The 24,110-nt window shown below is 35.8% G+C and overlaps 2 protein-coding genes and 1 pseudogene across 2 annotated transcripts; 1 reads left to right on the forward strand and 2 right to left on the reverse strand.

Moving 5' to 3' along the window:
- The window catches only part of LOC107590409 (thyroid hormone receptor alpha-A-like), a 35,564-nt pseudogene extending 33,746 nt beyond the window's left edge, over positions 1-1,818 (forward strand).
- Positions 1,819-10,144, reverse strand: LOC107590411 (dual specificity protein phosphatase 3-like). Its single transcript, XM_016279148.1, has 3 exons — positions 9,732-10,144; positions 9,227-9,465; positions 1,819-7,207 (listed from the first exon to the last, which is right to left on the reverse strand). The coding sequence occupies exons 1-3, from the start codon at positions 9,851-9,853 to the stop codon at positions 6,993-6,995; spliced, it is 576 nt and encodes a 191-aa protein (XP_016134634.1). The 5' UTR covers positions 9,854-10,144; the 3' UTR covers positions 1,819-6,992.
- A 673-nt stretch (positions 10,145-10,817) lies between these two features.
- Positions 10,818-17,046, reverse strand: LOC107590410 (homeobox protein Dlx4a). Its single transcript, XM_016279147.1, has 3 exons — positions 16,545-17,046; positions 15,108-15,301; positions 10,818-11,156 (listed from the first exon to the last, which is right to left on the reverse strand). Exons 1-3 carry the CDS (start codon positions 16,846-16,848, stop codon positions 10,905-10,907), a joined length of 750 nt encoding a protein of 249 aa, XP_016134633.1. The 5' UTR covers positions 16,849-17,046; the 3' UTR covers positions 10,818-10,904.
- Between the last annotated feature and the right edge of the window lie 7,064 nt (positions 17,047-24,110).

The raw sequence follows: 24,110 nt of genomic DNA on the forward strand, positions 1-24,110 counted from the left end.
CTATTAAATATTGGTTTTGCATACCAGTTATCAGACACAACAGAAATAACTGTCAAGGAATTTTTCTTATTCGTGTTATAACAGCATATGGGTTTAAAGCCACATGAGTGTGAGTAAATGACGAAAGAGTTTTAATTTTGGGGTGAACTATCCCTGTAACCTTCCTTTAACTTTCCTGTTATGACCTCTGACAGCATCTTGACAGCCTGAATTCACTTTAATATTAGTTGAGTTTTCCATTGCACAGATCGTTCCGGACTCACGTGTGTGGAAAAGATCGAGAAGTGTCAGGAGATGTACTTGTTAGCATTCGAGCACTACATCAACCATCGCAAGCACAACATCTCACACTTCTGGCCCAAGCTGCTGATGAAGGTGACAAACCTGCGCATGATCGGCGCCTGCCATGCCAGCCGCTTCCTGCACATGAAAGTGGAGTGTCCCACAGAACTCTTCCCCCCGCTCTTCCTAGAGGTCTTCGAGGATCAGGAGGTGTGACCGAGAGCCACAGGGGAAGTTGGGGAGGGAAAAAAGGGGGCAAAACTGGACGTGAATTTGTTTTCGCAAAGCATACCAGAAGCATTTGATTTTTGCATCCTCGTGCAATGCCGAACCGGGACATGCACTTTATTTTGCACCATCAGCTTTGTCTGGGATATGTTTTGGGTTGTCGGCCTCCACACCTTTCAACCCTACAGTCATTTGTCAATCAGATTCCTCCCACAGACAGACAAAATGCTAGCATGCATCAACCTACCTCTCATACCAACATACCTCCCAACCTCAGAAGGAGCTTATTTTAAAAGCGTGACAAAGAAACCCACACATTCAAAAGCTGTTTAATAACCTGTTTCAGAAATGCTAGCTGTTGTTGTAAGGACAGAGGAAACTTCTGTGAGCAACGTCGAACACCTATATTTGGGTTCTACACAATTAACCTACAAAATAATGCAAATGTTCACTGATTGCAGTAGTATTTTAGCATTCATCTTCCTCTTTGCACGCATAGAATATCTCCTTTGTAAACATAACTACCTGTGTGCACTTGTACACTCTGTACATACATTAATATGTTGTGTGAACTTCTCATACCTCATACACACCAGCATACAGACATACATGTAGCAACATGTCCATACATGTATGTATGCTTACAATTCTACCTGCATTAATCTATCCATCTACGTACAATGCAGTATCTACAGTTCGCATATACCTTCCTATCTACCATATCCACTTGTATGTTACTTAAGCTGTACATTTTGTGACCTTATTTTCTGAATAGCCTCTTGTTGCTTTCTGTCATGTGACCCATTTAGCTGTCGTGAGGTATTTCCTCCTGTATTCATCTGTCCTAGTGTTACCCATTTGGACAGACAGATTGATATACATACGTATTAAGCCATATGCTGTGGTTTGAGACACATCCATCTCCATATTATGGCCTTCTGACTGCTCAGAATCAGAATTTGACAGATGGTAATAAAAGCAGAAACTAGGGGTTAGATTATTAAGAGTAGTAGTGTACAATGGGGCTCAAATAACCACTTTAACAAAAGGTGTTGAACAGTTTTCTGTTTAAGTATTTTACATGTAAATATGATTAAATACTAACATTATTTTAGTATTGTCTTTAAAAACAGCATAATTTTGTATTATGCTACAATGTTTCACAAATGAATCTCCATTGTTATTGGAGCAGTCAGTTAAATTTCAGCCATCTTGACTTTGGCGGTATTTTTCCCATTCAGCTGCTGTAAAAATGTAAAGATTTTAAAGGGATAGTTCACCCAAAAATGAAAACACAAAAAGAAGACATTTTGAAGAATCTTGGTAACCAAAGAGTTGACGGTAGCCATTGACTTCCATAGTATGGAAACAAATACTACCATCAATCAACTGTTTAGTTGCCAACATATCATAATATCTTCTTTAGTGTTCAACAGAAGAAAGAAACTCTATAGTCAGCATAAAATGAAAATTCATCACATCTGTTTTCTAAATGCATGTTATTGTTCTTTTTGTGAACCATTAATTCGCGCATTAGTGCATTTTTTGGCACTGTTATGTTTAATCAAAATCACATACACTTTTATCACAATCTGTTGCTACTTTAGTTTTACCTAATACAAATTTTTCCCAAATACTCATTTAGTAATTTACTAATTGCTAGTTTGCTGAAAAACTGTTGACTTAATCATCTTCAACAAAACTGAAAATCATAAACAAGCATCGTTGCAAAATGTATCATTTCAAGGACTCTCATTAGTTTCATCCGCAACATTTACAATGTTTTAAAAATTAATAAATGACTTCAAATAAACCTTATTTATTTTGCAGTGCATAACGACAGACAGGTCCTTAGGGTAGTACTGTAGTGGTTTTGAGTTTGTGGCTATCCATTGTTTTGAGAGGGAAATGAATATAGAAATTACTTTTGGCCCAATTGTACACTACATCTCTGCTGATTTTGAAAGTAGGGAACTTAAAATCTCCACAACCTTCTTGCAAGAGGAAATGAGTGTCACTTACCTCTCCATCTCTTCAAACAGACTACCTCACCCCTCATCCATGCATCACAGTCTTTTTCACTCACCTGCTCATGCATGTATATTCCTGCTTAAACCTGTACATGAATGTGCACATTTACACTAAAATGTCACATACGTGTGACAGCAACCTCACTCACGTGTATGTATACTGCTTTCCCTTTCATGATGTGATGTGGGACCAAGTGTCAGTCTTGTTCCCTGTTTCTGAGGACAGTAAGAATGTGCTATGAATGAATTTCACTGTGCTGTAACAGAGCTAACCGATTGCTTAGCAGATTATTTTGCTTTAAGCAAATGCTGGAGAAGTGGCACAGGAAGATGGCTCTTGCGTAATACAAACCTCAATTTTTCTCAGCCCAGTTCTGTGGTCCCTGTGCCTCCAAACCTGACCTGTGCATGTGCGCCTGTACATCTCACACAAAAACTTTACATGAACTCTTCCCCAGCAAAGGACAGAGCCGGACCCCCAAAGCATCCCTTCAAGTAGTTTAACCAGCTTAATTTTTGTGGTTCAGACGCATGGCAGGGTTTCAATGTCCTTTTTGATTGATACTGTGTCAGTATGGCTCCAGGAAGTGAGACGCAGCCTCCGTTTAAAGTGACATAGAGGAACAAAAGGGCAGAAAGGACAAACTCACTGTGACTAGCTAAACTCAGGCACGGGACTCCCATGAGGCCATGCATCTGACTCAGGCTCAATCTAACCCACCAGCACTGCAAACATGCACTGCCCACAGTCACAATCTTCTGCACCAGCAATGGTCAGCTCAGCTGAGCCCTGCCCACAGACCCTGTTCTTGATAACGGGGAATCAGGAAGCCATTTGTTTTGCTGGACTTTTATTAGAGCAGAATTCAGTCCTTTACACCTAGCCAAATCATGAATATGTTGATTGAGACTTTGACTCTTAAAGGGGTCATATCATGATATTTTGAAATAAAAGTTAATTGTACTATGAAATCAGACTGTAACTTTCAGAACTTCTTCCCTTGTCCAAATTTAAAGGCATTTACTGAAACTATGCAGCAAAAATGTATTTGTCTGAATATCAACATATGACCACCAACATTTATATATTAGCCATTCTTATTTGGTGCCCACTCACTATGACAAAGCAAGATAGGTAATATTACAAGAAGGACTAACGATTAGAGTAAAATGTTGGAAATTACATCAAACTTTGTGCTTTTCCTGGCTGTGTGTAGCACCTACTGCTCTGCAGATCCTTCTGTAGGATCCCAGTGTTAATGGGCATAATTCACCCAAAAGTGAAAATTCTATCATAATTGACTCATTCTCGTGTTGTTTCAAATCCATAAAACGTTTGTTCATCTTTGAACACAAATGAGGATATTTTAATATATTCTCCAAATTTTTGTCAATTTATTTAAAGTCCACACAACCAAAGGTTTGATCAATCTATATGATTGATCTATATGAATCAAGAATCAAGAAGTGCTTTATTTGTTAATTTAGGATTTTTTTACAAATACAAACATAGATATCATCAAATATGGTTTTTAACATTTTCTGTAAGAAAAATAAATAAATAATAATAGTTAGAAAAAAGGGGAAAAAACGGGAGAGGTAATACCAGGACAATATCCCTTAAATTTACGGACGTTTCCTTTAACCCTAAAAAACAACATGCAATGCAGAGTTCAAAATATGGATAAAACAAATTCATATTTAACAGTGCATTGGGCCCAGTTTTTACAAAAATGATGAGAGAATATTAAAAAAAACACACACTTGATTTGTGTTCAGATGATGAACGGAAGTTTTGAAAGGTAATCTGGAAAGACATGAGGGCAAGTAAATGAGCCCAGAATTTTCATTTTTGAGTGAAATATTCTTTTAAGAAACATCATTTTGAACAAGGTTTCAGCACACATTTCAGAGCAGATTGGATTCAGTTTACAGATGAGCACAGCAAAGCCTGTTGCTCATTTCACATGCAAATAAACTGTTTATGACTTCAAGCCAAAACAGCCTGTTCAATGTTAAGTATCAGCAAGAAGATGTAAAAACAGTTATTAAAAACTAAATTTTGATTATTGTCGGAGCAAAAAATTATAAGTGGACCTCTTTTTTTTATAAAAATAAAATGTATGATAGGACTCCTTTAATAGATCTTAAAATAAGCAAAGTCTTCTCAACAGCCCTCTGGAAAATTTACACGCCCCAATAAATTCCATGTGAAATACATGTCCATGTCTGCAATGTAGCAAGTCATATTTGAGGTCCAAAAGTTCAAGTGTGAAAAAAAGTCCTGCCATTCCTTAAAAAAAACTGTCCATCTTCTGATGAGGAATGTAAAAAATAAAAAGACAAAGCACTCATTCTTAAGTATGAATACTTGCTGTATTTTATGTTGAGTGGAAAAATACAAAATTTCAGGCTGTGAATTTTAAGTGAGCGGATTGTGACGAGCAATTGTTCAAACAGAGCAAAACTAAAGTTGATGTCAGACACTGTGCTTTGTTGTACATGTTTTTCAATCTGAACTGTACTGTGGGTGTGTAAGTGCTCAGTGTGGACAGCCATCGTGCTTCGCATGTGTTTAATTGGTTTGACACCCTTCATTAGTATTTACGCTGTCTGTCTCCCATATCAAGATTGTCTTGTAGTGATTTGATGATGAGCACTTCTGTTATTTCAAACCTTCATACCTTACATGTGAACAATATATGAGGATGAGTTCAACATAGACTTATTAATGTCACTTTTGTGTCAAACACAGCACTTCTCACCTCTCCAGTATCTTAGACTGCCATAATGCGATCAGGCTGGAATGAATGTAGTTGTAGGTCTGACAGGTTAGAAACATAGTTAAAAGACGCCAAGACTTTTATTCAGTCAGAAAAAGACACATCTGCAGCAGATCTGCGTTTCTTTGAGAGGTAAACCACCATCACTAGTACCTCAATCTACAGTATTCAACAGGGTCTAATACACAACAGGACCTCGCGCACTTACTTTAAGAAACCATCCTCATCCTCACCGGCTATTGATTTGTAAACCCATTCAGTGCAATAGACCAAGGGTACACAACTCAATAACTGGAGGGCCGCAGCCAGTTTAGTTCCAAACCTTCTCCAACACATATACCATGTCGTTTTCAAATAAGCCTGAAGGACTTGATTAGCTGGATCAGGTGTGTTTAATTAATGGAGCTTAAATTTGCAGGGCTGTGGTCCTCCAGAAACTGAGTTTTGCACCCCTGCTTGATTAGTAATATATAGATACATTTTTTCTTCTTTAACAATGATTTTATCTGCATTCTCTCTATCACAAATAGCTCTATATAATGACAAAGACAATGATGCTTGTACAAATGATGTTTGTCTGTGTCCTTTTCTTGCTCGTGAAGCATAATCCATGTGCTTTTACTCGATTTTGAACACTATGCTTATACGGGAAGTTGTTAAGATGCCCTCTCCTTTATGGGTCGGCGATGCACCATCTACTCCAGCAGTGCAGAATTGCTGTTAAATCATCCTTTGTAGCATTGTACATTATCCTTCTATGAAACTGTCCTAGTACAAACCTGTAATGGATGTGAAAGGCCTGTGAGGTTTTCCCTACAATGCCTCTCTGATCAGTGGATTAGTGGGTGCAATGCAGACTGTTTTTTTTTTCTTTTCTTTTTTTATATTTCAACTTTATTTTAGGAAAAATTTAACAATTTTAACCGATTCTCAAACCGCTGACCATCATTGGACTGTGACTTGGTCAATATATGTATTTTCAAGATATTTGCTTTGAGCAATTCATTTGCATGTAACTACTTTAACAAATAAGATCATATTTCACATACAAGAACCAAGTAGAAATTATTAATAAAACATGTCCTATTTGCAGGTATACAATCAAAATAAACTTGTGTTCAATACCAATCAGACGAAAGCAAAACATGTGGGAGGGGTTTAAAAGTAACTCAGGAATGTGTGCTACTTTTCACTTTAAAAAAGGTTTAATAAATGATTGTTGTCTGTTGTGAAGGCCTCTTGTGTTTGATTATTTGTGACAAAGCTGTAGTTATCATTGACTACTAAAAAGGGATCACTGTAATTGATATCACAGCACAAAACAAATAGCTATACCGAGAAAGACTGGTTAGTTTTATAGCAAATAAATACCAGGAATATATACGTGTCAGAGCAACTATGTGCTTATGTTTAGAGAGAGCTAGAGAAGGGCATATATGCTTGAATATTAATTTGACACTTTGTACTGCATAAACTACGGTCACTAGTAACACTAAAGGGCAGAAGATACTAAAAACAAGAGACATGCTGAAATAACAAACCAAATAGCCAACTCACCCAAATTGACTTGCTAACTGCTAACATTTAGATGATAAAAACAGATTCAATGGAAATATTAAACATTAATTTAGCTAATCATTTTATATGTAGGCCTGTTTAGGTTATATATTTAGGTATTATCAACACACAGCCTTCCTTCACCTGCCAGCCTATCGTTTAGCTGGCAGAGCTGGCCCAGGAATCCATCATTGGGCCCGATCTCCCGTTTCTCTCTCACTGTGGCCACAGCAGCTCGTACATCCATCCTGTGCTGCAGCATCAGGTGTGCGATCACTAGCGCAGCCGAACGACTGTAGCCTTTCTGGCAGTGTACATACACTTTACCTACAGAAAAACGAGAGACTGTGACTACTGGATAACATTGAGCGCAACATATACAATTCTCAAAGAAACTTTCAAGATTTTCAGGTCACTTTAACAGTGGGCATGGAAAAAGCAATGGAAAACTTCATTTTTTACGAATTGGCAATTTCATGTAAATATTAATGAGTAGAATTGATATGTAGGGAATTTTTAGATCCTATGGAAACGTGCGGATGAGAGCGTACAAATCCACCAAAACGCAAAATAGCTACGAATCGCCATGAGAGTGTGTTGGAAAAACTGAAAGGATTGAAAAGAACAGAATTTGTATTTGTATTCTAATCTAGCCAACAGTCCTCGAATTTGATTGGTCGAACGGCGCTCCAAGAAGGCTGAAATAACCAGTGTTATTGTTACAAGTAACGCGAGTTACGTAATCAGATTACTTTTTTCAAGTAACTAGTAAAGTAACGCATTACTTTTTAATTTACAAGAGAATATCTGAGTTACTTTTTCAAATATTAAAAAAATGTATTGATTGACAGCTCTCCTGTCCCCATGTTGAGAGAAATCAGAAGATGTTACTGTAGTTCTAAAATAAATATGAATATGCATTAATTCATCTAAAAAAATAAAACACAGATTCAGTATTCCTCAAAATGAATAAAAATAATGCAACTCAGAATATAACGCAAACCTGCAATAATTAAATGTTAAACAACACAAATATCCTTTATGTATTTAATCCCATTCTATTAACCAGTGTCTTTGCTTCTGATCTTCGATGATCCAGATCAACCATACTAATAAGCAAAAATTACTCTAGACAAACATTTGTGTGTCTTTTTTTATTGCTGAAGTGTGTTGAAATTTCTTCTTTTGCACTCTACTGTACGGACGTAAATGTACTTTCCCTTTAGCCTGAGGCTTATTCATTTCACTTTTGGTGTGAAAAGGCTTTTATATTTGCCAAAAATATAACTTTTTTATTTCAAAAACAAACAAGCAAGCCCTGTCCAGATTTAAAGAGTAACGCAAAAGTAACGTAACACATTACTTTCCATAAAAAGTAACTAAGTAACCTAATTAGTTACTTTTTTATGGAGTAACGCAATATTGTAATGCATTACTTTTTAAAGTAACTTTGCCCAACACTGGAAATAACAGCCCAGCAGACTTTTCACTGTCTGTATCACTCCGCTTGTTCGCGCGATTTTCTGTTTTGCAGGTTACATATTACGCCAGTAGGTGGCGAGAAGGTTCTTCATGGGCGAGTCACATTCTTTCAAAAACACTGCTTCATTCAAGCATGACACTTTTCTGAATGGAGTTATTGAATAATTCACTCAAACTATTGGTCATTCGAGCAGTAGCCTAAACACCTTTATTGCGTGTACCTTGGAAATGCGCCGAGCTTTGGCTTCCTCTGGCGGACAAAACAGACAATACTGCATCTAAAATGTAAGTTGCTAAATAACTTATTGTATACGCTCACAATCATTGCTCTTGCTAGCGTGATATTACCTAATTTTTTTGTAGCTTATATTATATTGTCTGGATAAAGCAGGTTGCTGTAGTTAAGTGAAAGAAACCCTTCTTAAAGCGTTGAGGTTCATGAAGCATATCCAAGTTGGCAGTGAGAGCAGGCAGCAAGCAACCATTTTATTATTATTATTATTAGTGAGTCATTGAAAGATTAAGAAGATTGAGGATATACTAAATAGATCGTTCACCCAAAAATTTAAATTGTGTCATAATTTACTCCCTCGTGTCTTTCCAAACCTGCATGAACATAAAAGATCATTTGAGAAATGTCTGTTTGGTTACCAACATTCTTCAAAATATCTTCTGTTATTTTCTGTAAAAGAAAGAAAGTCATACTTGACATTCACTCTGAGGGTGAATAAATTATGACAGAATTAAACTTTTTGGGTGAACTATGCTTTATCAATTAGTATCTAGCTCTGAAGAGCCAAAAGCAGTACTACTGCCACTGAATGAGGGACGAGAAAAAGATATGAATAATTTTAAGCTTTTTACCAAGACCCTTCAGCTCTTTCATTGCCAAAGCTTGTTCAATGAAATTAGAAGCCTCTTCAAAATATACGCTGAGGTCAAAATGGTCAGTGTCAAAGGCTGGTATCCCATGATAGATGATCCCTGTATCCGCATAGAACTCCGCATCCGTATTCACATGCATGTCCGATTGGCCTTCTGCAGCATTGAGGATGTGTGTCACTCCCAGCTGATGCAAACGTGTTACATTTGTAGCTACAGACCTGTTGAGATACAGTAAAATAACAGCTGCATCAGTATGAGCATAGAGCATTAGAGGGCGTCCTTCACACATGGAAAATAGGCCATGTTTATTTAAAGGCTTGCCCTTGAGAATTTGCAACAGGATACATGAACATGTTTTGAATCTCAACTTATCAGATAAGAAAGGCTAAACATATGATTGCAAAATGTAAATGTTTGTTGAGCACTGCTGCTTTAATTAAAGAAAAGAAAAAAAACTACACATCTGGAGGCTATGTGCACTTACTCATTTCCTAGGAGTATCCCGGGGTAAACTTCATTGAATTGTTTGGAGGGCATACAGAAGTCTCCGTTTTCATCTGTCAACAGATCATTGAGCTGCTGAACAGACACTTCATAGTCTGTCATGTTCAGCTAAAGATAAATTGCCTTTCAAGTAGAAAATGCTGTTCCTCAGTGCTGACTCGATTTTCTTTAATCCAGTTCCATCTTCATTGTGTCGCCTTTTAGAGTGTTAAGTAATGGTCTAGTCTAGTGTTTTTTTAGTCCAATGGTCAGTATTCAGCTTAACATAATTCAAAAGGGGTTCACATTCATCTGTTAGTTGATTTTGTTGTTAGGCCTAGAGAGAGTTAACTACAGCCAACACTCAAAGCTATTACCCTCTTTGTGTGCTTCAAACCACTAGGTGGCATCAGAAAGTCTTGTGATTTTAATGATGGAATATAGCCTTTAAAAATATATTTTTAGACTTTTGAGATTTTTAGATGAAATCCATTTGGCATGTTTACATGTCCTGTGGCATGACATGCTATACGCCATCTAAATGTTTAATTTAAAATAATTTAAATAATTGTATAGTTATTATGCATGCAACTTTATTTTTCATTTAACTTTTATTTATTTATTTGTTTTGCGTTTATTTTAGATTTTTATTGTTTAAACAAAGAGACCACATGGAATATTTGTAGTTGTAAAAATTCATTGTCACACGGCAGGGACATAAAACTTGTCATAAATATATTTTCCTAAAATTCAGTTTGAAATTCCTGACAATGAAATATTGAGCACATTCAAACACATTAATGAAAAGATCAAACTGAGAAGTTTGAAAACCAAAGCTAGATTTCAAGACTACTGTTGTAGCGAAGAGAAAATATGCAATAGTTTGATAAATAGTCAAGAAGAATGACTGAGGTTGCAAGCTTTGAAATATAGGATAGACATACATCAGACAATGGCATTTTATTCAAATTTACAAGAGCTTACAAAATCCACATTTAGAATAGATTACTTATTCAGTCTTTTAAAAAAAAAACACCACAAAAACCTGCAAGCAAAAAAATGTAAGCAACGTAAATCTTTCTTAAAACAAATATTGGGGAGGAAATTGAAGAACGTTTGGCTGTGAGTAAACTTTTAAGCAAATGAACTGTCCTAGACTGTCCTAAACATCCCGTCACATCATCTGAGTTCTGGCCATTGGGTCTTGATGATGACCAGGGTACCAGTGTCCAAAAGAGTTCATATATCCTCCAGAGTGGATGGGGGCACCTTTGGTTGACATGGAAACATCCCACAGGGGCATTCCTGGTGAGCAAGGTGTTCCGGATGCAGAAGCTGCTTGAAGGTGTTCTCCTTCTGGTCCACTTGATCCATGCTTCATGATCTTTTTGAACTTGGAACGTTTGTTCTGGAACCATATCTTTACCTGTAACATTTGCATTTGGATTAGCATTTGTTACAACACATGTTTGCACCTGTTTAAAAGCATATGGTGAACTTTATTTTTATTATTCATAACATAAGTCAAGCAAGACTGGAAGGAATTATCAAAATACATGTAGAACCATAAGCACTTTTCAGGTGGGATATATAGGGTGATGTTTGAGACCATATATTTAATTAACCATATATTTTATTAACTGATAAAATGTCAAACAGAAGGCCCCATGATGTTACTGTATAAAGTTACAATAAAAATCAGCATTTCACAATAGCTAATAAACAGACAAAACACAGTCAGAAACACATACAAACTGGTGATATTATGAACAATATACAATGTAAATAAAACACCCTGATCACAAAAATACGCTACATAACAGTTAAAATAATATAGTCAAATCTAATGCATCACACAGAGACTTCTGGAAACTTTTTTTTTGCAATAAAAAGTATGAAAGCAACTTATTTATAAAAGTAAATAAAGTACTAAATTGAACTGTTGTTTTTCTTTTCATTTGAAACCACAATTTACTATAAAGGAACGTTATCTTTGAACGTTATCTTTCATAGTATATTGTAATCCTTTTTAACAACAGCAACATTGCTGTTTTATTGTGGCCAAGAGAATTATATTAAGGGATTGGAAAGCCACTGCTCCCCCATGTTTTCAGAAATGGCTTGTGGAGATGGTCTCCGTTTTAAACCTTGAAAAAATTCGGCTTAACGAATCAAAGTCTCTTAATTTTTCCAAGATCTGGGGTCCCTTCCTCCAATATTTACAGAATATTTGAACTTAAAGATTAAGATTATTATACTATTTATAGTATTTATCTGTTATGGCTATGATTTCTGTGGTGATTTTTGTCCCTGTCCTTGCATGATCTATATTCATTTTATGTATTTTATTTAGGCATTTTTGTCATTTATAAATTCCTCTGTTTTTTTTTTCTTTTTCTCGGGTTGGGGGTCATGTTGTTTGTTTGTTGTTGTTATAAAACAAATAAAAATAATATGGCAAAAAAAACATTTCTGTTTTATAGTAAAATTGCATGTATTTTACATGTACTATTACATTTTTTTTTTTTTACTATTTAAGATAAATTAAAGCATGAACAGATTTTACTGGACCATTTTTACTTATGAAATTACTACCATTTTAGTTCTTTGTTTTGTTAACTTTTACAGAATCAACAGCAGGGAAGTCAGACTTTTTCTTCTTGTCTTTTTTTTACAAACACTGATGTTCAGAAGTAACAGCAGACATTTTAAGAGTGAGTCTCTGCCAGCTTTGATTCAGCATGATTTTTTTTTTCAACGCCAGCTTGAGTTTGCTGCAAGTGAGAACTGTGATCAGTCCAAAATTTTAACCAGAAATCTCCCTAGCACACACTTGTGCATGCCTTTTTTAAATTATTTTTTTAAAGAATATATGATATAAACAAGCCTTGATATTATACTCTGGTGTTTTTAATTTCTTAATTGTGTGACTAACGTGGAAAATTCGTACTAATTGTGAATTTACAATCAAAGTCACACCCTCAGAGCTGTAAAATCTTCTATAATGAAACATAATTAAAGTGATGTGCTCCAAGAGACTTTTAAGCTGGATGAAAGTCCAATTACCCTTTTAACATTTTCTCTGCACGCTGACACCCAAACTAATTATACTAATTTAGGATTTCACAAATGTTTTTTTTTTTTTATGTGATGTTCCTCTTGCCGCCTTTAGATGCCTTTATTTTTATCACTAAAATGATGTCTGCATGTATTACTATCAGAAAATAGATTAAATGAGCCGCCTGTACTAAAAAACAGGAACAGGTGCCAGAGGCAACATTCAACACTTTCTTACTGCAGCAATGACAGAATTTCAATTGCTAATATAGAGTATTTGGCTCTGCAAACTGGCCACACACTATCACACACACATCTTAAAGTTTTGATATGTGTGTCTGTTCTGCTAAATATTTGTCCTGCTGAAAATATATTTTTTGTAAATGTCCTCAAGAGAAAACAGTAATAAATACATGATTCATTTCCAAACCAAAACAACAGCGTATTTATACTGTAATTGTATTGGAGGTTTAATATATGCTACACAAAAAATAATACTGTAACACAGTAAGTTATGATAGTAAGAGCATGAATGAAGGTCATAATGTGTTTAAAATAATATACAAATTATTTTCAGACCATAAATATTGCTTTTAGTTTCACTTTCACTCTGTTTAGTTAAAAAAATGTAATAATTAATATCTTTGTATCTGCAACACTACCAGACCCAGACTTTCAAACTATCAATCTACAAAAATTTGAAAAGTAGCCAAATAAATGGAAAAACATATTTTCAAGACAGTTTTAATGTGACATTTTCTATAACAAAAAGAAAAAAAAGTTTACATCTTCATACCAGATTATTTTTATTTGTTAATAGAAATCATATAAAATGAGTGCCTGTACTTGGAGAAACAATGATTTATGATTAATTAAAATTTTCTAGAAGCTTCAGTGTGTCCTTTCATTATAGTTACTGAAATGTAGGGTGAAGTCCGGTAAAATGGGTCATATAAGGTTGGAGTAGAGAGAAGTTCTTCAATTTGTTCGGTTACATAGACATATAGCTTGTGACAAAGGACTGGAAGTCGCTAAATGTTGCTGAATATAATACAATAAATAATTATGACTTTACTAAGTTGAAATATTGATTTCAGAAATACTGATGCTCTAAAGAGATTAACCCTAGAAAGCATGCTTGGCAAAAATAGATCAAATTAGATGCATGTTATTTATAAAAAACACTGTCATAAGAAAAAAAACATTTAGAATGCATGTGTGTACCTAACATGGACTACTGTAATGAGTATACAGTAAATCACTGTGCGTGAAATCATCAACTATTGTAAATGACAGTTGGATATTTACTTTCTTAATATAAATCTGAACAAAAAAGTTATAGGCCTATTCATACAAACTCCCTTTTATTATATAAAAACAACTTAATCTGAAAAATGATATGAAATGCAGTTAACTTTGCGCTCTCTCTGGTTGGAAACAGAACTAAACAAAACCGGATACTACAGCCATGGTCATATCCGCACTGATGAATCGCATAGTTACTATATCTGCATTCATATATTTATCTTTGTTGTCTAAGTATATGCAATATCTACTTTTGACTACAATTATGCGAGATATGTGGCTGCCACGATTTTGATAATTGAAGCAGATTAGAATCTGCAATTGAAGAAGGAAGAGACTCGTGCTCCCTTTTATTTATTTGTTTTTCTTGTTTGCGAAATTGAGGACGAAAACCATTTGCAGGGTCATATATTACTTTTATAAGAAATATTATTAAGAATAGCCTATATCACACATCGAAGGTGTTCTTATAAACGTGAGCCTACATACAGTTTTGAACTTGCCTGTCGTGTAAATCCCGTGGCAGCACAGCTCGCGAAGTATCGTTTTTTACAAAACCACATTTTTTTTTGCTATATTTACAAACACAAAATAGGCCTCCATGGTTATCGTTTATTTTTCGTTCCTTTGTACCTGATAAATGGTTCGAAAAGGATTCGAGGCTTTTGATATTTTACTAACATTTGAACACGTGCGGTATGATCATCTACACTTTACGCGCTACCAACGTTCTTCTTTGTCCTTTGTACAATCCTATAAAACACAGGCCTACGCACAGTTACCTGTTGAAGTCTTCACATTGGTTTGTATTGTTCTTATAGACTAGACCCTATAAACGTCTGGTATTTATAGAAAGAATAGCGACCTTTAATTCTTCCTTATTAGCCTATGAACCATTTTTCTTTTCAGAACGGTCCACAAAAGCATGCAGACACACAGATACACGATACACACATCATGGCGTAAAGTCGGAGTTATTCTCCATCTTTAATTCAGTGCTGTTATATGTTCATACCTGTGTTTGTGTCAGCCCCAGCTTGGCTGCCAGATCAGCGCGCTCCGGCAGCGCGAGGTACTGGGTCTGTTGGAAGCGCTGGTTGAGCGCCTGCAGCTGTAAGCTCGAGTAGATCGTGCGTGGTTTGCGAATCTTCTTCCCCTTGCCGTTCAGCCGTATTTCTCCACTTTCAATGGAACTTTGCTTCTCGGAATCTTGAGTAAGAAGATTAAATGTTACATTAAAACAATAATATCGGAGGTACTAATAACTGTTAAATAAATCAAAGAAAATAAATAATTCCTCAAAAATGTGTTGGCCATTCTGTCCGAAGAAAAGGTTTGTCAACCGCATAAAAGACACTGGGTTTAAACAGACATTTTAACTACATTAAATATCTACACGTAGATCTTAAAAAGCAGATCCTGTGTAATTTGTAACTTTATAGTCAAATTTCACTTTAATTAAAAAGTTATAAATAATTATATAGTAATAAAATGTTGTCATGAAGACTAAAACAAGCCAGTAATTATTTATTTTCCTTTCTTTTTTCTTTTTTTTTAAAACCTTGCAATCCAAAGACAGAAATCACGAGACATTAATCCGTGTGTGTGCGGGGTCCGAAAATTACTTGATTTGTTAATTAGAGTCATTAAAGTATATTAATTCATATTGCGTATATATCCAGTAAAGTTTGTAATGTGGCATTACAAAAACTACACGAGTGTCTTAGAGTTGAGTAGGCTACAGCTAAAGCAAATATGCTCACTCGTAAAATAATCGTTAAATCCACTGACTTTTTGACAAAGTATGATTTAACGGTAGCACTTTACAATAAGGTTCCATTAGTTAATGTTAATGTATTAACTAACATGAACAAACAATGAACAATACATTTATTACAGTATTTATTCATCTTTGTTAATGTTAGTTAATGAAAATACAGTTGTTCATAGTTAGTTCATGTTAATTCACAGCGCATTAACTAATGTTAACAAGCACAACTTTTGATTTTAATAATGCATTAGTAAATGTTGAAATTAACATTAACTCAGATGAATAAATGCTGTAGAAGTATTGTTCATGCTTAGTTCATGTTAACTAAAGTAGTTAACTAATGTTAACTAATGAACCTTATTGTAAAGTGTTACCGATTTAACGATTTAGAATGTGTTTTCACTTTTCTGTCTTTATTCTGAGCTTGAAATAAGCACTTCTATTTTTTTATGCACCCAACCCGTTTTAAAAACTGTGAAGATAAAACTTTGCAATAAGTCTTTTACCCATTTCACAATGGGAATTTTTTTGTCTTCAGAAATCAATCATGAATGCTTCGCTCTTTTTAAAACTAATTTTTAACAGCCAATAGCTTAACTTTGGCGCAACACGGAATTTAGTAATTTTTTATTTATTTTTTTGAAGCCGTGTCGGGTTAGGGTAAAGGAAAGCACACTTTACCTGCATCCTCTACTCTTGAATGACCGACTGGGTTGTTGTGTTGATAAGGTAGGTAAGCTCCGGGGTGGTGATGGGCGGTGGGATAATGGTAAGTGAGCGGGCGGCCGTACGAAGCAGCTCCCGAAGAGAACGCCGCATCGTACTGCGAATGTGCACCTTGATGCAAACCGTGCACCGGATAATGCGCGTGAGACACACCGGGTGAATGCTGCTGGTGAGACTGGTAGCCGTGACTGAACTCCAGAAATGCCGATTTTGAGGGGTCTGAAGCCACCAAACTTTCAGACAGTGAAGTCATAGTCATTTTTTAGAGTTATGTCCATTAGACCGATGCACCATAAAAAAGCAGCATCTATTTAGAAGAGTCGTGTGATTTCCATCGCTGAAAGAGCTTCATTAAAAAGATCCATGTCCGTGAAAACGCGACGCTCATGTGTTTGCTTTCGTTTGGACTGTGTACGGGGTCTGTGAAGCTAATCTCAACAGTCTCATCACATACTGGAGTTAATTCCAGAAGTGAGAACGCGCGCTCTTATTGGCTGCACGCGCCGTGCCCATCATTTCTTTAGACGCAATGACGTCACTAGTGTAATATGCACGGAACATCGCAATTCACATTTTGTCAGCAATGGTTTTGATATATCAATATGATTTAAAAAACAATGATTCGTTGGTTTAATGTCATTAATACCAAGAAATAAAAACAGGGCATTTAAGAAACTTCTCAAAAAAAGTCTTAATGATAAGATTTATAAACGTTGACAAATAAAATTAATCAGTGGGCAGTGGTTATGCAAATATGTATACAATTGTCAACTAACTGTGGTTGCCATACATTTATCGTAAATGTTTCAGGCATTCAGGAGGCATTTTGGGACTCACTGCAACATGTCCTTCAGTTATAATCTCAATAGGCTGTCCGTTAATAAAGTATTTTTTTCACTGAGAAGAATAACATCAGTGATATGGAAAGACACACGATTAGCTATGAAAATTTGTTACAAAATACGTGAACATAAAGACGAAACACTATCAACACACGTTATAAGCCTACTAAAATAATACAATAAACATTAACTAAACAACATAAAATGCTAATATTAAACAATCTTTCTACAAAAGGAAGAAACGAATTTATTAAAATGTATTAGCCTAAATCAAATTAAACAAAAAGTGATGGGAGCCTATAAACGAAGGGGATTTTGGGAACTAGAATTAGGCTACTTCAAGAATGAGACATTTTTACTTATAAAACCTGTAAAACCAGTCCTAGATCTAGATGAAACATAAATTAAACAATATTATCAACAAAATAATTTTAACCGCCAAACAATATTGTCCGTTAATAAAGTATTTTTTTCACTGAGAAGAATAACATCAGTGATATGGAAAGACACACGATTAGCTATGAAAATTTGTTACAAAATACGTGAACATAAAGACGAAACACTATCAACACACGTTATAAGCCTACTAAAATAATACAATAAACATTAACTAAACAACATAAAATGCTAATATTAAACAATCTTTCTACAAAAGGAAGAAACGAATTTATTAAAATGTATTAGCCTAAATCAAATTAAACAAAAAGTGATGGGAGCCTATAAACGAAGGGGATTTTGGGAACTAGAATTAGGCTACTTCAAGAATGAGACATTTTTACTTATAAAACCTGTAAAACCAGTCCTAGATCTAGATGAAACATAAATTAAACAATATTATCAACAAAATAATTTTAACCGCAAAAACAATAGGCCAATTGTTTTTCATTATAGATGTTATACAAATATTTTACAATAACTTACAACTATTATCTTTCAAAATACGTATTTTTTTATCGTGTGATTGTAAGATAATTTGCCGTAGTCTAGTATTTTTCGTTAAAATGATTAACGTTAATATTTTGAGGATAGGCCATTAAAGTTTCGACCGAAATCCGATTTTGTTATTTTTGGCGAACAATTTAACAGTTTTCAAGCAAATTATTATTGGATAACGAAATCAGACAAACAAGACAACGTTAATGCAGCCTCCCACAGCTAATTAATCCGCCTTGTTTGATTTCCGTTAAAACTAATTTTTATCGCGGTTGAGAGGAGGAGGGTTGAAAAGAGCCGCTATTGATGCGCGAGGTTGTTACATGTTTTGGTTGAAGGACACGTGTTATTAAACCAAAATAGTGACGTGACGAGAGAATTACACAAATTATAGGTGCTTTTATCATATGCCAACATTCCTCAACACACAGGTACAACCAACCGTCACTACACGCCCAGCCTCCATGCCTCAGTCCTGAAGCCTGCCTGTCCAGACTGAAACCTGACCTTTAATGGCAAAACTCCAGGAAATCTATAGAGAACCAGGCTGTAGATGTGTCATTTGAAAACATGACAACTTTAAATTTTAAATAGCCTATTTAAAATGTTGCCAATTGACCTAATAAGTTGCAAATTTGTCCTCCAGCTGTTCCTTATAGGTACATTTAACTTTTCCGGCCTCTTATTGCTACCTGTCCCAACTTTTTTGGAATGTGTAGCTCTCATGAAATCCAAAATGAGCCAATATTTGGCATGACATTTCAAAATGTCTCACTTTCAACATTTGATATGTTGTCTATATTCTATTGTGAATAAAATATAAGTTTATGAGATTTGTAAATCATTCCATTCCTTTTTTACTCACAATTTGTACAGCGTCCCAACTTTTTTGGAATTGGGTTTGTACATTTTATTTATTTAAACCTTATTTTATAATCATATAGACAAATGTTTATTTTTTTAACACACTATGGCATGGTGTATTAGTACAGCACTGCAGCTAAAAGAGAATGAAATAGCTAAAAATATTTTAAGCTACCCAACAATTGGTGGTATTTGAGCTGAACAGTATAGGCCAACAGGTCATAATCCTCCATGATTGACTAAGCACTGCTTTAACAAATGGGACACAAAAAGGGAGAGAAGCAGAGGAAGATATGAAGGATAGAGAAAGTATAAGGGATAAGAGAGATAAGACCATGGGCCACAATAAGAGAGAAAGAGAGGATAGCGCGAGATTCACAGAGAAAGAAAGTGTACACCATCCCAGTCTGTAATTATGTGTACATTATAGAGGAGAACAAAACGAGCCCCTGAAGTCATAACACAAGGATATACTCTCACTTTGGTTTTCATTCACACTGGGGGAAAAGAGGTTAATAACAATCCTTCTCGTCTTAGGCCAGACTAGCTGGCGTCGTCACTGTGTGTGTCTCTCTTCTGGTGTGTATGAATGTATATTTCTGCACTCTGTTGCCAAGATACTGTGTATTGTGTAGGTGAGTTTATGTCACCTATGATTTAAGGGCAGGTGATAATGCTATGGCACATGTTTCATCTGATTAAAGCTGAAGCCCAGTGCTGACAAATGCTCTCCTGATGTAGCCTAGGTTAACTCCAGTGGATGAGGAAGGAATAAATCACAAGGCCTATAATCGATACTAAACGAGAATGTTAAGGAGAAATGTAAGTAATTTGTTGGAACTTAGTTTGCTTTGAAATATGTGCGATAATAGTAAGGCATGGCAATTTAGATAATGTGTTTAATTGACAGGCAATTCAAATTCTTTGAAGTAGGTTGTAAGTAGGTGTGGATAAGTTGTCCATCAGTTGGGCTAATGCTGTCTTGTATAAGCAGATCCTAAAGCACTATGGAGTGATACACAAATATGACATCCAACGCAAAAGTAGGCCTAGGCCTATACCTAAAGGTCTGCTGACACTTGTAATCTTCCCTATTGACAATGCCAGGTAGGTGAATGTTTAGTCGTTATTTATTAATTATCAGTATGTTTCAATCATCCTATTTTAATGCGCATTTGGAAGTATCGCATGAGATACGAGTGATGGAAACGCCCAATTTCGAATAAAAATTCCTTAATCGCAAAAAGTTTTTTAGGCTCGCTCGAGGTGGTTTTTGACTTGTGCGAAAAAGGGTTGATGCGAATAATGGGAGATGGAAATGCATTTTGCGAATAAATTCCTCCAAGCGCATCAAAAAATTCATGTGACTTTGACTTGGAGCATGTTTAAAATATTATGACATTATTTTCAGTGCCCGTTACTAATTAATGTCACACGTTGTATAGCACTGACGGTCTTATGCTATGCTCCGTTTGATATTTGTTCTATTTTCATTAATAAAAAAATTTAATAAAAAATTCCTCTTGTATGGGACGGCAAAACCTGACTAACCAGCGGACCGATCTCATTCCACGGCATCTGAAATGTTGTTATGGTCATTCCCAAATGCACGAGCAAAGTCTGTCATCAAAGTATTTCTGGATAATTGCCTCCCAGAAATGTCTTACACGACTGCGTTCCCAAACAGCAGCATCCACCTCCGAAAGCAATGAATTCATTGTGTTTCGTCTGCTCGCTTTGAGGCGCAAGTAATTTATTATATATGAAAATGATTATATTCTCCTACTTTTCTTAGTGATTTATAGTGCCAGTTTATCAGGAAGTGACGATTTTGTTCTCTTTGACTTGTTGGATGGAAACGATGCTTGTTCGCAAATGTTTTATGCGATATTACAGTTTTGCGCATAAGTTAAATTCGCAACTTTGGATGGAAACCCCTCTCGTTTATCCTTATAGCCTATTAACCTGTTTTAAAATACGAATTGTCCAAAAGAGCTAATTTTTAATTTCAAAACCGCATTGAAATTTAAAAATTGATTAGGCCTATATATATTTAAATATTTTAAATATAAATTGGCCTGTTTATTTATGAGCAAAACAAAACTGTCCTCTGCAGTAGGAAAATAAAGAATCCGTCCCGCGACGCGGACCATAAACCTCTTCCGCAAACAGTTATTTCGGGTATTACCTACCAATTTCGTACAAATTAGCCACCTCGTAAAATATGTACGAATTGCCCTGAAATCGGGCTTATATTATTAGCGGTTTTCAAACGTTTTAAAATAAAATTCACTCAAAAAGGCGCTTTTGTTCTGGTTTTTATCGCATATGATAAAATGACCATACTCATTGAGGAGACTCGATTAATCTGCATGCTTATGCACTTGCTGACCCAATAGAGATAGCACAACGTCCTAAAGATTCCCTTTAAAGGGAACTTCGAACTGCGTCCTCTAGGGGTCGCTATGGGGGAACACCTTTAGTGTGACCTGTGTCTGAAGCATATATCTAAAAAACACAATAACATTGGCCTGCAACAGCCTATGACGTCATTACCCTGCGAGATCACAGTATAAAAGGGCGCCGGGAGAACATTTCATCCTCTTCTTCATCTTCACTGACCGTTTGTTTATGTTAGCGTTAAGCTAAACATGACTAGGAGTGCATGTTTCTCGCCGGAGGCTTTGCTCTGATACCTGCAGTTTCACACGGCTCGCGTGCTGTGTGTATGTGTGTGGTGAAGAGCAAGCGCGTTCAGCTCTCGAGGGAGTTGGATGCGCTCTGCATTCATTGCTTATTTCTTGTGAGGGATAAGCATGAATTGAATGCGCTCGTTTCACGTGGAAGCATTGTGACGCATTCGCGGGACTACTGAGTGGGATGTGAGTATTTCAATATTTATCCGAGTTTGTAGATAGCATTAGCATGAGTGCGTTCGCCTCTCGCAGGAATAGCGATGGATTCGTGGCAGCAGTTGAAATCCATAGCGACCCCTAGAGGACGCAGTTCAACGTTCCCTTGAAAGGGAACGTCTCTGGTTATGTATGTAACCATGGTTCTCTGAGTAGGGAACGAGACACTGCGTCCTCTAGTTTCCCTGCCATGCTTCGAACACAAGCTTCAGAAGAAGAAGCAGATGACGTGTTCTCCCGGTGCCCTTTTATACTTTAATCGCGCAGGGTAATGACGTCATAGGCTCTCGCTGGCCAATGTTATTGTCGTTTTTAGATATATGCTTCAGACACCGGTCACACTGAAGGTGTTCCCACATAGCGACCCCTAGAGGACTCAGTGTCTCGTTCCCTACTCAGGGAACCATGGTTACATACAGTACATAACCTGAGACGTTCATCCTCTTATCCATCTTATGGAAGGTAAGCTAATCATAATTTTAATGCAGGCGTGGCAAACCACATCTAAAATAAACATATCCTATTATTATAATGCACAAGTCCTCGTTTATGTAATATTTCATGTGTTTCTGTCAAAATGTAGGCCTATCCTTTTTAAAGAGGTAGTTTGACAATCACAACCTTTTGTTACTTTTCGTGAGTTAAGCAATCAAATCTTGCGTAAAAATCAATTTTGGATAAAGATAGATAGTTAGATAGATAGATAGAGACAGACAGATTAAGTCATTAATTCTAATGCTGTCAGTGCTGTATGTGCCGTAATGCCGTATATTTTATGAACGATTTATAAACAGATCTCGAGCACAGTTTTGTAATTGTGGAGTGTGCGTTTTTACGTTTTCTCGTTAAGAGACCATGCATTCCTAAATATATATAGACCAAAATAATAGATCACTTGTATAAAAGCACTCCTTATTTTAAGTTGTAAACCAGAAATAATCTTCTAATAGGACTAATACAGTAGTTGTATAGTAGGATGCCTTTTCCCAAGGCACTTGTTTGATTTAACCTTTTCTCCTTGACGGAGTAAAAAAAAAACTGATTTTGAGTGCACTGTCAGTGTTTAAAAAAATGAGCATTGAATATAAGGTTGTACTAAATTTAAAAAAATTAAATAAAAAATACACACAATACAATACAAAATTGATATTTTCTGACTCTCTTTCTGCACTCTCAGACCACAGGTTGTGCATTTCAAGACTATTTCAATGCATGCTGATGAACTTCCATAAATTATGAAGCACTTTGAATGACCAAATGACTTTGTACACTGTAAAAAATTTTTTTTTACCATATTATTTGTAGACATAACACATTTTTTATTGGCCACCAACTAAGTTGAAAGTTGAATGAATTAGTTTAACTGTTGTTTCAACTCAAAAAGGCATGTTGCAACAACTGCATCACAAGGAAAAAAAATTAAGATAACAACAAATTTTAAGGCAGCAGGGTAACAAAGTTTTGTAAGTTGACTCAACAAATTGTTTTTTACAGTGTAGTTTTCTTAGGTCTACTAGTAGGTAAAATTCAACCTTTGACACAATAATCACTGGCCTCATGCAACAGACTTGAATGATCATCAAGCACAATTCAACTTTCCTGGGAAATGAATGACTGACTTAACCTAAATGGAAATTAGTTTGAACAAAAGTCCAGATATTCAGTCTTTTGAAAATGCTACATGGCAAAAGTGAATTTGAGAGCTATCAGCATTCAGGACTGACCTGGAGACTCTGCACCTCACTGGTGTCTCAGATGCCTTTACCTGTCAGTGTAATTAAGGTGTTTGATGAGCATGTTTCAGTCGGTGAATGTGTTTTAAATCTAGCTGCAGGGTTTTGGGTGGTTTAAGGCACTGCTCAAACTGGGCGGTGCACCAGAGAGACAGATTGTCTCCTTCTGTCTGGCAGCTGCCAGCAACATCAAAGGTGTTGATGTGAACTCAATTTTGCCTTTGAACATTGCCGAAG

The sequence above is a fragment of the Sinocyclocheilus grahami genome, unplaced genomic scaffold, assembly GCF_001515645.1.
Source record: "Sinocyclocheilus grahami isolate Dianchi unplaced genomic scaffold, SAMN03320097.WGS_v1.1 scaffold127.1, whole genome shotgun sequence".
Taxonomy (NCBI): Eukaryota; Metazoa; Chordata; class Actinopteri; order Cypriniformes; family Cyprinidae; genus Sinocyclocheilus; species Sinocyclocheilus grahami.

What these genes read in the sequence shown, in the direction of transcription:
- LOC107590411 (XM_016279148.1), bottom strand. Translation starts at nt 9,853, where the DNA reads ATGACAGACTATGAAGTGTCTGTTCAGCAGCTCAATGATCTGTTGACA. An exon ending in GGGATACTCCTAGGAAATGA is followed by an intron (nt 9,466 to 9,731) that starts GTAAGTGCACAT and finishes GTATCTCAACAG; the next exon opens with GTCTGTAGCTACAAATGTAA. An exon ending in GAAAGAGCTGAAGGGTCTTG is followed by an intron (nt 7,208 to 9,226) that starts GTAAAAAGCTTA and finishes GTTTTTCTGTAG; the next exon opens with GTAAAGTGTATGTACACTGC.
- LOC107590410 (XM_016279147.1), bottom strand. Translation starts at nt 16,848, where the DNA reads ATGACTATGACTTCACTGTCTGAAAGTTTGGTGGCTTCAGACCCCTCA. An exon ending in TTCAAGAGTAGAGGATGCAG is followed by an intron (nt 15,302 to 16,544) that starts GTAAAGTGTGCT and finishes TTCTTACTCAAG; the next exon opens with ATTCCGAGAAGCAAAGTTCC. An exon ending in TGGGGCTGACACAAACACAG is followed by an intron (nt 11,157 to 15,107) that starts GTATGAACATAT and finishes CAAATGTTACAG; the next exon opens with GTAAAGATATGGTTCCAGAA.